This window comes from Montipora foliosa, chromosome 9, assembly GCF_036669935.1.
Source record: "Montipora foliosa isolate CH-2021 chromosome 9, ASM3666993v2, whole genome shotgun sequence".
In the NCBI taxonomy this organism is placed as follows: domain Eukaryota; kingdom Metazoa; phylum Cnidaria; class Anthozoa; order Scleractinia; family Acroporidae; genus Montipora; species Montipora foliosa.
Window position 1 is genome coordinate 39,132,739 of NC_090877.1, and position 15,000 is coordinate 39,147,738.

The following is a 15,000-nucleotide window of genomic DNA, read 5'->3' on the forward strand; positions in this document are numbered from 1 at the left end:
TGTAACTTGTTTATATTGTTAAGTGAGAAACAATTTTATCATACATGTATTTGTTTCAATTTTATTAAAGTATGTCATTTTATTACGTTTTCGAGCAGTTTATTGTGTTTGGTATCATTCCTTTAAATTTGTATTTCTTTTTTATGTCCGTGTATCCGTGTTCGCCATTAATAATTTGTATGCCAGTTTTTTAAAACTTGCATACAAACAAACTTTAAAACGTTTGTACGCCTTGTAATGTTTTCGTTATATGTGTATTTAATCCATTTCCTGGTTAATGATCTCTTTACAATATTCCATACGAATTACCACTTCACTCGACGGTTTCAGGCCTTAAGCATGGTTGAAATCTAATACTCAATACTCTGAAAACTGAACACTCGAAGCGATCCGGCGAAAACCTGCAATCATGACCTCCCTCCCTACTTATCATCCTGGAGACGAAGGGCATGATACATTTCCTGCACGGATCGCATGTGAAAAAGCCAAAATTTGGCTTTTTTGTCTGATTGGCCGAGAAACAAAAGAGCTCTTGGAGCCTCGCTCCGATTGGTTACAGAAATGCAAATCATACTAAAGTAAAATCAGTTAACATCTGATCATACTGTAGCCACCGAGAGATGTTTATGATCTGTTTACAGCTGCTGTTGCTTCGACTTCAGATTTTTTTCAAAAATATTTAAAGGAAGAGCAGAGAGAATGCATCCAAAGAATGGTTTGTCTGAAAGAAGACATTGCAGTTGTACTTCCTACGGGATTTAAAGTCCCGAACATTCTAGAAAAAATGCATCGTTCCACTTCCACCGACTCGAAAATGTTTGAAGTTGTGGAAAGTCCTTTGGAATATATTCGGAAGCAATAAGTTGTGAATCAAAAAAGAGCCGAATCGGACTTAGTGCTGCCACAATCGTGGAATCAGCCGAGCTTGGCAAAGAAATTAGACAATGTTTACGGAAGCGCTGAACAATGGCTTTAAGTGACACTTACAAAATAGTAGCTGCGTAGCTGCTCCTGAAAAACTATAATTTCTTAAAATCCATTTTCCTCGGAGAAATTTGCATCTTTTATTGGCATCTTTGACTTAAATATTCGAGTTTAAATACAGTTTATTGTACTGTTATTGCGCATGATAACATGAAGGATTCGGCTTTTTCTGTGATTTTATCTCGAAATTCTTTGTTCCTTGATGGTTTAACGACGGTACCGACTAATTCAAAGGTATTTTTGCCCCGGTTTATCAGGTTTATGATTATGCGGGAAATGTAGATCTTAACAAGTGTTATTAAAATCGAAAAAGACAATTAGGGGTAACCACGCATTTTTCAAAGATAATTCAAGAACAATATTTGTAAAAAGCTTTAAAATACAGAGCCATGTATGGCGTTCTTTCTCAAATTGAAGCTTAATTATCTATGAAATGCCCCCAATTTTCTTTTTGGACACCAATAGTACTTACTAAGATCTACTTTCTCTGCATAATTTTAAATCGCGCAAAAAATATTCCTGTATTAGGAAGCATCACCGATAGGAAATCCGAGTATCTTGAGATGCGCAGAACGTATGTGCGATAACAATAGTAGGCACAGTCCTTAATTAAACATGAAAACTGCAACAAATGTCAAGAGGTATTTGCTGAAATACTAGTAGCTTTGATTGTAGGGATAAAGCCTGACTTCGCACACATTCCAGCTAGAGTCCTATTTTGTTTTCGTCGTCTTTCCTTGAACCGCAACGTGCAGGTAATTTCCGGTGAAATTTTTGATTGGCTCACACTTACAGCATGACACAGCATACGCAAGATGAGATCAATTTTGACAGGTGGGCGGCAGTCGACTCGATAAGAAATTGTATCAGGCGTACCTTGTCGCGTCCTAAAGAAAAGTACGCCTTATCGCAGGTTAATCCGACGATCGATTAACACTCAGGCTAGAAAGTCCTTCTTTTTCCGGTGACCTTCTTCCCGCCACACGTAATACGTAATTAATGCTAATGTATGTCAACTCTATTTCTGACACGCCTCTCAATAAACTTCGGGTGCCATTAATTAACTTTGCGTCTGCTTGTTCTCTATTGAGTTTGTCTGCAACTTATTAAGTTTGCAGGCGTTTTGTTTCCATGCCGGCCACGATAAAAACTTCTCAGCATAGCTCATTAAGTTTCTAACCTTCACGGACATTTTGGGCAGCTCTTATCAAAAAATTTAATGGTATTGTTTTTATTGTAGCTGACAAAACCGAGAGAAGAAATAGGTTTTTTTTTTGCAACTAATTAAAACTGATAAGAAAGACATAGGACGGATTACGTTTTTTTATTGATGAAAGAAAACATTTCCTTATTACTCGAAATTTAATTCGCTTCTGATATCGATATGAGTTTTTTTATTACCAATGTTAATTTATTCTCACTAAGATTTTAGGATTTGAAATACTAACCAAAATTATTACATACACATTTCGCTCAAATCAATAAAAATAGCCATAATAACTAACGAGAGTGCCTATCAAATATTATTGTTTTGAAAAAAACTTTTACATCAATCCACTGAAAGAAAACATTTCCTTTCATTGTGTTTGTCATTTTTTTTAGTAAACCTGACGCGTTCTGGTTCACAACAGCAATCCACATGAATCGATCGAAATCGTCTTAACCAATCAAATTAGTCCGTACGTGATGAAAGTCTGGTGTTTTTTTCCCTACGGTATCATGAAGATTGCATATTCAACAAGACATTTCTGACGACAAGAATCATGACCAATTTTTTCCACGAGTGATTTCAAAAGCTTTATTCTCAGTTAACGTTCGAACTGACCTTCATAACACCTCTGGACCAAATATGACAGCCGCTGCCTGAAGAAACCTATTTTTATATTTGTGTCGCGGCTGCTCGAAACCAGAAAGGTAAATTCCGCAGTATTCGCTTTCATATCAACTCACGAGTCATTTTGTGGACTTCTTCGTTTTTTTGTACCTCATTTTCATGTTTCAACAAAGCTGTGCATAAACCTTTCGTTTTTTTCGCAAGAAAAAGTATTTGAAAGCAGGCAATTTTCTTCGGAATATCTTTGTGAAGCAGACACAATGCATATGCATAATTTTGTTTGTCATTCCATGCAATAATTGTGTGTAATACCTGCGAGGCAAGTAAGACTAATTGCCGTTTCGTGGCTACAGTTTATTAAACATAGTCTTGTTCACGAAGTCGACTGACCAATTGCAAAGTAAACTTTTGGCTTTCTGAGCTCCATTTTGCGAACTATAAATTGCCGGAAATTCAGAGCACAACTATGAAATTGATTAAACCAATAAGACCTCTATTTTTGGCAAATAAGCAATTAGCCTCACTTTCCGGGTAATTTTTTCACGATCGCTTATAGATATCTTTCGGTTTTTCATTCGTTTTCATTGATTAGCAATATTCCTTTAGTTTATGATAATTTAAGAAAAGTTCGGCCATCAATTAAACAAAGTAAGGATTTTTTTCACATATACACTGTGCACGAAAACTATATCCAAATCTTCAAAGAAGTATTAATGGGAATTTTCTTTCTTATAAAATAAATTAGTTTCTACTCTTCTATTTTGAAAACTCTTGTAGTATATGAGTGGATCGAAAAGCCCTCTTTGCCAGCAGTTGGTTTTGTAAGCTAGAAAATAGGATCAATTCCGATTCTTTAGCAGATAATGTAACTACAGCAACGGAAGCGATCTTCAAGCTGGAATTTACCAGCTTAATAGTCAGTTGATTTTCGTAATGTAAATATATTATTTTTCAGTTAAATCGATTATACCGTTTCCTTCCAACAACGTGAAAAAGAAAACATCTTTAGGCTTCTTTTGTAGGCGGTAATGGTGAAATGCGCAAATGCTGGGTGATGAAGAAAACGAGCTTGTGTGAGATTTGCTGTGTCAGTTTGTGTCATTTAACATAAAGGTGACAATATAAGGTGTAAACCACCTACTTACCACAAGTCTTCGATGTGTCTGTCGTTGGTCTTGAGCTCTTTGTAACACCTGGCCTGACCTTTGCTTCGGATGCTACGTGCAACTATATATCTACGTCAGAAAACGAAACGGATACTTAGCATTATTATTATTATTCACAGAAGTGGAGGTGAATAGTATTTATTAGTATATGCTAAAACAGTGGATAGCGTTGAACGCGTGCATGAGCTGACTGGCTTCTCAAAACTCCGGATATCCTTTGCTATTCACCTCCGAGCCAAGCTACCCAATGAGAATGCTCGGAAAGCACTATTCATTTACGTGGTGTATACTAAACGAGTTATTCTTAATATGTAGGAAAAAGCACGTAGGAAAAAGTTCAGTGCCTTGGAAGAAGGCAGCTGCTTTCAATCCTCTATTGGCAAGAGGACTTTTTAAAATATCTACTGTAGTTTTTTTGTTTTACCGCCTGCAAGAAATACCCTTGGAACCTCACCCTATGCTAATGATTTCAAAAAAAAAAAAATTAAAGTCTCTAATCTAATTACTATGTCTTCGTTTCAGCTTAATTCTTTTTTCCTGTAGATTGCGTTTCACTTCGCTGAAGCTGTAAAAGCTATAGGGGAGTTTAAGCAGCTACAAGCGAACGAATTCGCGTGCGTACGACATAAACAACACGTGATCGAGATTGCCACATTTGAATATGTCAAGGTTTTCACGTTACGCCATCGCCGGCATGTTGGAGGACGAAAACAAAAGATCTCTCATTGGCTCCTTTTGTTCGTCCGCCAGCAATTCTACATTGTAGCATTGTTACCTGTGTCTTCAGAGATTAGCTACAAACCATCTATATTAGCCAGGCGGAATTTTAATTTTCATCTCCCTTTCAAATAATTAAAAAATACACAAATGATTTCTGTTTAGCAAAACAGACAGGTGCAAGCAACGCGATAATCCAATCAGACAATTTGAAGAACATACTCTGGCTGAATTTCAGTTAACAACTGAGTTAATTAAGGTAAAAGATCCAACAGGACAAACAACTCACATACTTAAGGACGTCTCTTCACATCAACAACGCGATTGTCTTACTACACGACACCGCACTGCAGAACAACTCAGTTTGTAGTCGAACCTAATTAAAAGCCTTTTACACAAGCACAAAACTTGGCACGGCACACCAAATTAGCGGTACGGTACCAACATTTGTAGTGCCGAGCACAGCCCCTGAGATGTGCTCAGCACCGGCCCTATAATTCCTGGAACAGGTGCCTAATATGCCGCCTATTTGTTCTGTTTACACAACTTAAAAATCTACATTGCCGGCCCGGCTACATTGCTTGTAGTGTGCTAAAGCGGGCTTTAGAATACCACACTATTTTATAATAACGTCAATAACAACAAAGCATACATTTTGCAGGAACTGCACTTTAAAAAGATGATCATTTTAGAAAAATCCAACTGTATCTACTTACATTGACAATATTACATCTTTGAAAGCTTTATACGAAGATTGTTTGCATTGGTTGGATTCACAACCTCTAACCTCTTTGATTGTATTCGGCTAGCTTTATAGGTGGCTGCAACCGAACTCTAGAGACACGCAGATAACAGTGATGTAATGCACAATTGCTGGTGGACGAACAAAAACAGCTAATGAGAGATCTTTTGTTTTCGGTAAAGACTTGTTTCCATATCTAAAAGTGCCCTTGGACGTGAGGGGCCTGGAACAACCCAAACCCACACAAAAATGCTAACCTTAGGCCTAAACATTATCTAAAGCATATTATTTAGGCCTAAGGTTAGCATTTTTGTGAAGGTTTCCAGGTGATCTGGTGACGTAATTTGGAGGACTGGGAAGAAAAAATTTAACGCCATATCAATGCAACACATCATTCCGTGTCTACCACATTTCCTGTTACTGAATGAATATTCAAGTAGACCCGGCGAGATCTTACCACGCTTCTGCCATATTAAATTCGAAAATAAGGCCGTGCGCGGTTGTGGGATACGGCGTTAAATTTTTTCTCCCCAGTCCTCCGAGCTACGTCACCAGATCACCTACCCCCTACCGCCACCCCAGGCCCCTCACGTCCAAGGCCACTTCGAGATATGGAAACAAGTTTCGTCCACCAACATGACGTCACGGCTATGACGTCACGTGAAAACCACCTATCATGCCTACAGTAGCTTGAGAATAACACCAAGCATGCTGGGTTATTTCTATTTGAAAATTTCTAGCTTATTATTAACCAATCCAATGCATTATTTTATCTTGATCTTCACTGATGAACTGGGAAACGTGCTTACTAGTTATCATATCAAATTCCGTATTCGATAATTATAAAGAAAATTTCCTGGGGAGCTACCTTTAATGTTACGAAAGAGCAGGAATAAATATTTAAGGCTCAAACTATAAGCGATTTTGCAGTCCCCTTGTTTGATAGAAGCCGCAAACTCTTCATCAACTACTAAATGACTATTATGTTGGTTGGTGCCGCTGTGTGGTGCGGTAATTTGTTGCACGTAAACATGAATACATTTGCAAAGTACCGAAGTCACGAAAAACGAGAATTAAAACATGCATCCAACAGACATTTTACTTATTTTTGTAATGTTAAGTTACCTTTAATAAATTATCTTACTGTATAGCGATTGCCGTCCCATTTTTAAAACACGACTGCAACCGTTTTAAATTGGCAGATGTTGCGGAAGTATTAATAATTGTTCTCTTTATGAATACATTTTAACAGATGGCACTGTCACCAGTTCCCCCTTAAAGCAGTTTAGTTTAAGCAAGCTTCAAATCAGGAAGAGGACCCGACAAGGGAAGTCGTAAAAAGCTTCCAGCTGAGATTCGGTACGATTTGGTGGCCAGTTTCGTTTATGTTTTGAGACCAAAGCGACCGAGTCATTTCCGCTGCATTCGATTTTGTTCAAAATTTCAGTCTACTTGTATTTTCTGTAGTTCAGAGCAACTCTAGCTTTCTCTGCCAAAGTCAACCCTTAAGAGTTATGATGTTACTTTTTAAGACAGCAAATATTATTTACCTTATACTATAATCTTAAAAACGTGTTTGAAATCCTGTCGATTATTCTCGAACGAATTATATGTTGTTTATAACTTTTATAGGCATGGAATATCATCTACAACCTCAAACTGCTAAGATAATCTGTTAAGTAGCCGAGAAATCAGGAGACAAAAAGCAGGTTGGAGGCCATAAAGCTAAATTCAGACGGAAAATATATCAATGCCATGAGCGATAACATCGCTGGATCTGCATGTCGGAACTGTTAGGGCGGTCCGTGACTTGAATAATTGATATGTGTCGTAAATTGCAAATTAACGGAAAGCTAAGTATGGCTTTAAACATTCGTTGAAATAAAAACAAGCCGGCTGGAGTCAACAAAGCCATTATAAATTGGTGGTTGACATCTGTTCATCCCACAGGTTGATGTTCAGGAGCACGAAGATTCTCTCACTCTGCCAGCACTTTAAATATGATCAAGAAAAAGGAAGAAGAGAGAAATGACTCGATTTGGTCACTGGATAGTACTTCTTTTCAACGACCGCGCAAGCGAATTTTCTTTAAGGTTGGTGGTACGTTATTCGAGACTTGGGAACATAACTTTGACAATCATCCCGGCACACTGCTTGGCAGTCCGGAGAAAGAACTGTTCTACGATCCAGGAACGAAGACTTATGTTTTTGACCGAGACCCCCAGATGTTTCGACACATACTTAACTACTACAGGTAGGCTATGGTTATTTTGTCAGTGTTCCGAGACATTTGTTCCTCGACGCTTAAAAATACTCGTGTAATTTTATGAGCGAATATCATCACGCTTGTCACTTAAAAGCCTGTAACTCGGTATTGCTAAATAGCTTCAAATACGACCAACAATACCTATATATTTCACACCCCCAAGTAACTCCTTTCATGGGTTAAACACAAATATTTTAATCGAGGCAAAGAAGTATAAATGTAATTGCATATAGATGTAAAATGCATACAAATGTCACCAGACTAAAAAACGTTTTACAGTTAAACAGGCTCCCTCTCAGTTGGGGGGAGCGGGATAGACAAATTGCCTCACAATTATAATTGAAGCCAATTAATATTGAAGCCAATTAATATTGAATTTAGTTTGGTCCGTAAAAACAGATAATAGTAAAACTAAAACTAAAATATTCAACTGTATGCCGTATATAACAGTTTCTATTGAAATTCCAGGTTTTTTCATGTTTTCTAGTTAACGCAAGCAAAAACGCGAAATTACGTAGGTGATTACTTGAAAAATATGGTCACCTCGACAAGACGGCTTGCGGCCGTTTTGACAAAAAACACTTAGATGATTATCGCGTAATAGTCACCTTAAGGGTAACCAATCAGCGCAGAGAATTTTCAATAACCACCTTCGTAATTATACTGATTAAATATATGATGACAAACTCTTCTTTTTGTAAATTTAACAATTGCTTTTTTATTTATGTAAATAATGATGGAGTTATAGATTGTAATTTTAGTTACGTTTAATATTTTGTTAATTCTTCAGTGGACCTTTCAGATGCACCTGCGTTTTTGGAATAAAAACTTTTTAGCTCCTAGGACGTTACGTGGGTAAAGAAATCGATCAATCGATTGGTTGATTTAATAGCCGATCACAATTGCTCCTCAAAGTCGGGAGACTGAAAACAATTCCATATCAAATAGAATCGTACAAGAGAAACATTTCTTTCATTTATAAACAACAATATATTGCCAACCTCTTTCGCGTGAAGCACCTGTCATTTCTTTTAATGTCAATGACATATGTCAATCACATTCTTTTAAACCCAGTTTCATTTTATGACAATGAGCCTATTTTTGACACTGACTTAATTTAAGATAAAAACAAAAAGTATGGAATCTAGAGGAATATTTATGGCCGGATTTTGGAGAGGGCGGAAACAACGCAAATCGTGTTGATTCTAAGGTAAATATTTTGTCATCTTCAAGGATTAATTTAAACGTAAAAATTTCTCGCTCCTTCTTCAGCCAATCCGAAGTACAACTACAGCCAATAACGATTTTTTTTCTTTTTTCTTTGTCACGTTTGGCGCGGCATGCTTTTACTTTGGGATGTTAAGGTGATTCCTCAGTATTGCACTGCGCATCCCGAACTTGGCATACGGTGTGTCAATAACTATAAATTGGTCAAATTTGTAACATTGGAAATATGCGTTAGTCGATTATACACGCTGAAACAGTTCTCTAAACACGTGAGAGAAGTTGTGAATGACCATAATTCTTTGCGAATAAGCGCGCGCTTTCCGAGAACATGGCGAATTTTGTTGTTTCGATCTACGATAATCGAGATAGACAGCTACGATGGTGTTTTACTCTTAAACGAGGACGGTGACCTATATGTTTTATTTTAATAATTTTTGCGTACAACTTATCCCCTTTAAAACAAAAAAAATTTTTAAAAAAATTTATCGGAAGGAAAAAAAAGATGTAGCTAAAAACGTACACAAAGCCCCTTACTCAGGGATGTAAATTATGATCTTAAAAACAACGACTCGAGGAACGTTTCGAGTCGACGTCGTTTTAAGTTGAGTGATTTTTCCATGAACTATACAAAGACAGTGTCCCATATGCTCTAAACTTTCTACCTATCAGTTGTTTTTTCAAATGTTACTTTTAAAACCCTCTCGTTTAGCTACCGCAAAATGTACCCTGAGCCGAAGTAATAACGCGCGTGATTAGTATCAGTACAGACATCAATGAGGTAATATTGGCCCATTATATCTCTTAAGCAAACATGGTGACATAACTTTTTTATTTTAGTTCTCAAAACAGGGATTAGTAGGGAACATTCAGGGAAAGTGTCAAGAAAATCGTTCGACCACTTTTTTTTTCTGAGGAATCACCTTAAGGCCTGATTTTACTATTTTCGCCTGTTTTCTAATTAACCATAGTAGTAACTGTGGGTTTTCACACCACTATACGTAGAGCGCTTATGAACTGAGAGTGGAAAAGTCATAACGCGATTTCTTTGGGCTTTGTGATTGGTTCAAAATGTTGCGCATGGATAAAAGCAAATTTTCCCGCTTTTAGAATTGGCTGCTTGTATGTGCTTCGAGCTCTGATTGGTTCATTTGATTTACTGCAGCCGTTGTCATTGGCTAACGTATTTACAATCATGCCTTTTAGCCTTACGACACTGAATCGAAAACCACATCGACATATTCAAGCAAAACTGACTGTTACAGCATGTTGTAACACGAGTTTTTTAAATCCTTATTTTTTCACAGACTTGGAAGGTTACACTTCTCAAATGAATACTGCGCTGACGATTTTCGCGACGAGCTGTCATTCTTTCGTATTTCTATCAACGCCGTTTCAAACTGCTGTTGGGACGATTACAGACAACCCAAAAAAATAAGGATGGACAAAATTTTCAAGTTGGAGGATCCACACGTGAAATTAGTGGCAGATGACAGGTGCTGGCCCCTTAGAAAAATATGGAACACACTCGAAAACCCAAGCGAGACGTCTCTTGGAAGGGCGTGGTACTATTTTTCGGGGCTTATGATTGCATTAAGTATCGTTTGCACTGTTGCCGAATCAACGCCTCCGCCTTGTGATGATAAATATCTCTGTAAACATCACACTTGTGGAAGGAATCTGTCCCAGAAGGGCAAAGAGAATGATTCGTGTGATGAAATCAATGCATTCATGAACGAAAGAGTTTTCCTTTATTTTGTACTTGAAAGTATCTGTGTTGCAATATTTACTTTTGAATATCTTCTGCGATTTATAACCGCGCCCAGTCGTTGCCAATACGTGAAAGAGTTCATGAGCATCATCGACCTGTTGTCAATATTACCTTACTATGTTGGGCTAACGTTGGAGCACTTACTCCAAACTTCAGTGGACAGCCTCAATACGCTAGTATTGCTGAGAGTATTACGGGTGTTTCGGGTTTTCAAGTTTACTCGACACTCCACCCGGTTAAGAAGTCTTCTATTTGCGATTAGACGTTCAGCTTCTGAACTGGGTTTTATCCTATTTAGTTTCTCGCTCGGGGTGGTGTTATTCTCAAGCATTTTGTTCTATGCGGAGCAACCAAGTTATCTCAAATCGAACGGTACAAACCCGTTTGAAAGCATTCCAGCCACCATGTGGTATTCTGTCATTACCATGACCACAACTGGGTATGTATAACAAATCAATAGGGACCTTTAGATTATACGACGAGGACGAGAACGAGTACGAGTTTTGACTGCCCGTTTTTTGCGAAAATACTAAGGAAATTTATAACCCGTACGCTTAATCTTACTCTTTGTTAGCAGTATAGGTTGCTCAGTTATTCTTATTGCTGGTAACTGAGCCCTTTTGCTCATCAAAAAAAGCCAAAACTGCTGCCGTGTTGTTGACTTGTTTTGATTCGACGACATTTTTGCAAAACCTCGTACTAAAATGACGACGGCATCAAGTTTTTCCCGCCAAAATGACGATGGTTTGCGCGCGCTCACTGTTCATATGAGAAAATCTCGTACTCGTAGTCGTTCTCGTACTAGAATCTAAAGCTCTCTATTTATTAAGTACGGATCGACTGACTCACTGATTGACTGACTGACAAGCCAAAGGGACTGCTGACTGAGGTACGATGTACTGTTAAAAATCAAACACGGTTCGCAACCTTTTTTTTAACGGCTTCATAAACATTTCACAGAAAGCATGTTCCTTGGGAGTCCAATCAAAGGTTCAAAATGTGAAGGGAAGATATTAGCACATACTGAGGAAAAACAAGCCGGGCCTCATTGCTATTCTTTATATAACGAATTCTAATGAGGAGTGTTTTATCGGCAGACAACCCTTAAGGCCGGTTTACACGGTACGATTCGTTGGCCCGATTTATCAGCCCGACGGCTGAGCAAATCTTGCGTGTATTTTGACGGCCGATGAACGACCGAAGCTTGAACATCGAGCAGGATTTTGAAGTTGCAGAGCCGTGTAAATGTAATGATTTTTGGCACGATGCTATTGTAGCAAAATTATCGACTTTTTACGTACCCAAGGCTAGGAGGCGAGCGACCTTTGGAAGTGGGTAAAATTTGGAAGCTGCAAGCCTTGTCTTTTAATTGTATGTGACGACGCGTCGGATCTGAAGGGGAAATCGAAGCGTTTCAAAAACCCATCAAATCACTCAGGACAACGCAGAAAATAGTGGGTGAGTGAACTTTATTTATCTGGCCGTCCATAAAATGAATTTTCGAAAAGAAACATCGCGATTTATGGTATATTTTCCTCGATCAGTTGAATCGGCCGTTACAACTGTCTCAAAATAAGGTGACGTCAAGCGCTCTCGCATTCTTAGGGTTGTCTGCCTGTGGTTTTAACTCGTGCACGTGACGTTTTATCGATGTTTGATAGGCGGTTAACCTCAAGAATTATTAATGAGGTTTTGAAGGATTTATTGAATATGATTAATGCTAAAATGGAGTGACAGACCAATACGCTGATAGGCAGACGACAAATCATCTATCAAATACGAACCGATTGACTAACTGACAAGCCGACTGAATTATGATAATTACGACAAGCTCACTGAATTATGATAATTATGATGATTCATTGAAAATATAATGATTGGTTTTAAAATTGACAGACAGACTAATGGACTAACAGATTTAAGCAATAGAGGACGTTTTTCGTGTTTCCATAGCCTCATCTAAACACTCGGGGGAGTTGGGAGAATTGAGACAATTATGCAAACCCGATACGCAGTCGAGGGTTTGCATAACGGTCGAGAATTCTCCCAACTCCCCCGAGTGTTTAGATGAGGCTATGGAAACACGGAAAAGAGTCCTCCATCGCTTTTATAAAATATTTCCTCAAAGATAATTCGACAAATGAAGGAAAATGCTGGTTTTTTAATCTCTTGATTGAAACAGCTTTTCTTGATACACGCTCATATTTCCTACCAGACAATCAAAACGCGCGTCTGACAATACATAACCAACCAAACTTCGTGTGATGTCACAGCCGTGTTTCCATACTGTCATCTAAACACATCTGTGGACCAATGAGAGTGAGCGTACTATCCTATTGACTGACTGACTGACAGGCCGAAGGGAATACATGTCTACAAGTAATGATGAATTTATTGAAAATAATAATTGACTGACAAAGAGAAAGCCAGATAAAAAATCACCTATTAAATATAACCTGCGATCAGGCTCTATGTTAGTTTCGCGTGGTACGTACTGTGGAGTTGACGAAACGAAAAACAGGGCGAAGCTAAAAATGGGCCTAATTTGCTGCCTGCCGTACTAATTGACTATCTCATTGTCCGAATGACTTATTGAATGGATCATTCATAGTTTGATCGATCGATTGCTTGATTGATTTATCGACTGATGGCAGTAATCTGACAATTTGTTCGTTCTCTTCAGATACGGCGACATGGTACCGCACACCGTTATCGGTAAACTAATAGGAAGTGTTGGTTGTATTGTTGGTGTCTTGATGATCGCTTTACCTGTTCCTGTAATACAGAAAAAGGTGAGATAACCATTCTCTGTTTGGGCGACTTTCACATGACCTTGAAAACTAAACGTAAAAACAGAACATAAACAAAAATGCAAAACATGCATTTAATTGGCTTTTTGAACAAAAACAAACGAGCGCGAATCAGTTTTCATCGGCTTGGCGAACGCGGATGTAAACAATGTCGTTTCGTTTTGACGTTATTTGATGTGCAGTAATGTGACTGGGCAATCGAACTGTTTACTGCCCATATTAGGAGTTTCCTTGGCCGGAATAAGGAGAAGCTTTGTTTAATCTTGCCAAACATTGGGCTGTGAAAAAAAATTGCGAACACTTTTTGAAGGTCATACGAAAGTTGCTCTTTTCTCTTTTCTAGAATAAATGTTCTGAATTAATCCCTTCATACCAATGTGAAATAACATTTGTCGATTTCAGTGCAGTGAAACATTCTAGTTAGCGTAAATGGTGTTTTCAGTGATGTTGGCCCATTTAGGTTTTTAAATTCCATTTTGCAAGTTTTCTTAAGTTTTCTTAAGAAAAAGCTACACTGAGTCAGTGCTGGTAGATGTGGTCTACTATTAAAAAAATGTTCGTTTTTTCTCTTGTAAATGCAGCACTTCTAGGAAATATAACCTCATTTTCGTTATTTGTAGAAGTTGTAGCTTTGCCTCTATTTGATAAACAGAATGATTTGAAATCTTTTTTGTGTATTCTTGGCCTTGTTTGTTTCTTTTTTTTTTTCTTAAATTTAATTTTCTTTCACAAAATACTTACATACAACACTTCACTTATTTGCTTATTTAGATACAAACATACATCACAAAAACCCTACATGAGACCTACGGACTACATAATACTTCTTTTAGATTACTCTCAGTTGCATGATAACTTACACAAAATGACTTGTAGGAACTTTAATACACACTATTTTCACACTATCTTCTATCTTGCATAAACCTTACATAATATACATACTCACGAGCACATACACACATATATAGTTATAAATTAAAGTCCTGAAAACTGAAGTCTAAACGGCCTCATATTTTCTTTTCGTATTAATACGTAATTGTAACGTTGAACTTCCACGTAAAATGTTTAGAACAAACCTACAATTATTTTCATTGTCTAGTATTGGTACGAAACTATGGAATGGTATCTGGTTTGCAAACAGTGGGAAAACAGAAAGGAAGACCCCATCCAAGTGCACGTGATTGACGCGCGAATGGCGTAGGTGTCCAATTACAGGTATTGGATACCTGTAATTGGACAACCACAGGCGCGCGCAGAACCAATCAGATTCGAGAATGTTGTAAAAGAATTTTGTAATAGATTATACGTATAGAGCGGTTTTCAATTGAGTGTCGAAAGTAATTAGCGAATTCCTTTGGCTTTGCATTGCTTCACTCAGTGATTGGTTCAAAGTTCTCGCGCCATTTTTTCAACCAATCAGAAGTAAAACCAAACCCAATCATGGCTCGCGCGTGCACATTTTCCCGCGCTTTGTGTCGGCTACGTG

General features: G+C 37.8%; 2 protein-coding genes across 11 annotated transcripts in view; one reads left to right on the forward strand and one right to left on the reverse strand.

The window, feature by feature from the left end:
• LOC137969727 (potassium voltage-gated channel protein Shal-like) overlaps positions 1-15,000 on the forward strand; it is a 34,409-nt gene that overhangs the window by 18,460 nt on the left and 949 nt on the right. For 5 of the 8 annotated variants that reach the window (XM_068816069.1, XM_068816067.1, XM_068816064.1 and 2 more), the window contains 3 exons: positions 7,394-7,697; positions 10,241-11,143; positions 13,388-13,496. In XM_068816069.1, coding sequence (XP_068672170.1) covers positions 7,444-7,697; positions 10,241-11,143; positions 13,388-13,496 — 1,266 coding nt within the window. In that variant the 5' untranslated portion in view covers positions 7,394-7,443. Of the gene's footprint in view, positions 1-2,709; positions 2,899-6,695; positions 6,803-7,393; positions 7,698-10,240; positions 11,144-13,387; positions 13,497-15,000 lie in introns of those variants that run through there. The other 3 variants (XM_068816065.1, XM_068816066.1, XM_068816070.1) reach the window with 2 other exon arrangements.
• Positions 1-15,000, reverse strand: part of LOC137969728 (beta-4C adrenergic receptor-like) — a 36,982-nt gene that overhangs the window by 16,986 nt on the left and 4,996 nt on the right. For 2 of the 3 annotated variants that reach the window (XM_068816072.1, XM_068816074.1), the window contains exon 2: positions 3,964-4,053. The gene's annotated coding sequence lies outside the window, so the exon portion shown is untranslated. Of the gene's footprint in view, positions 1-3,963; positions 4,054-5,417; positions 5,575-15,000 lie in introns of those variants that run through there. The other variant, XM_068816075.1, reaches the window with a different exon arrangement.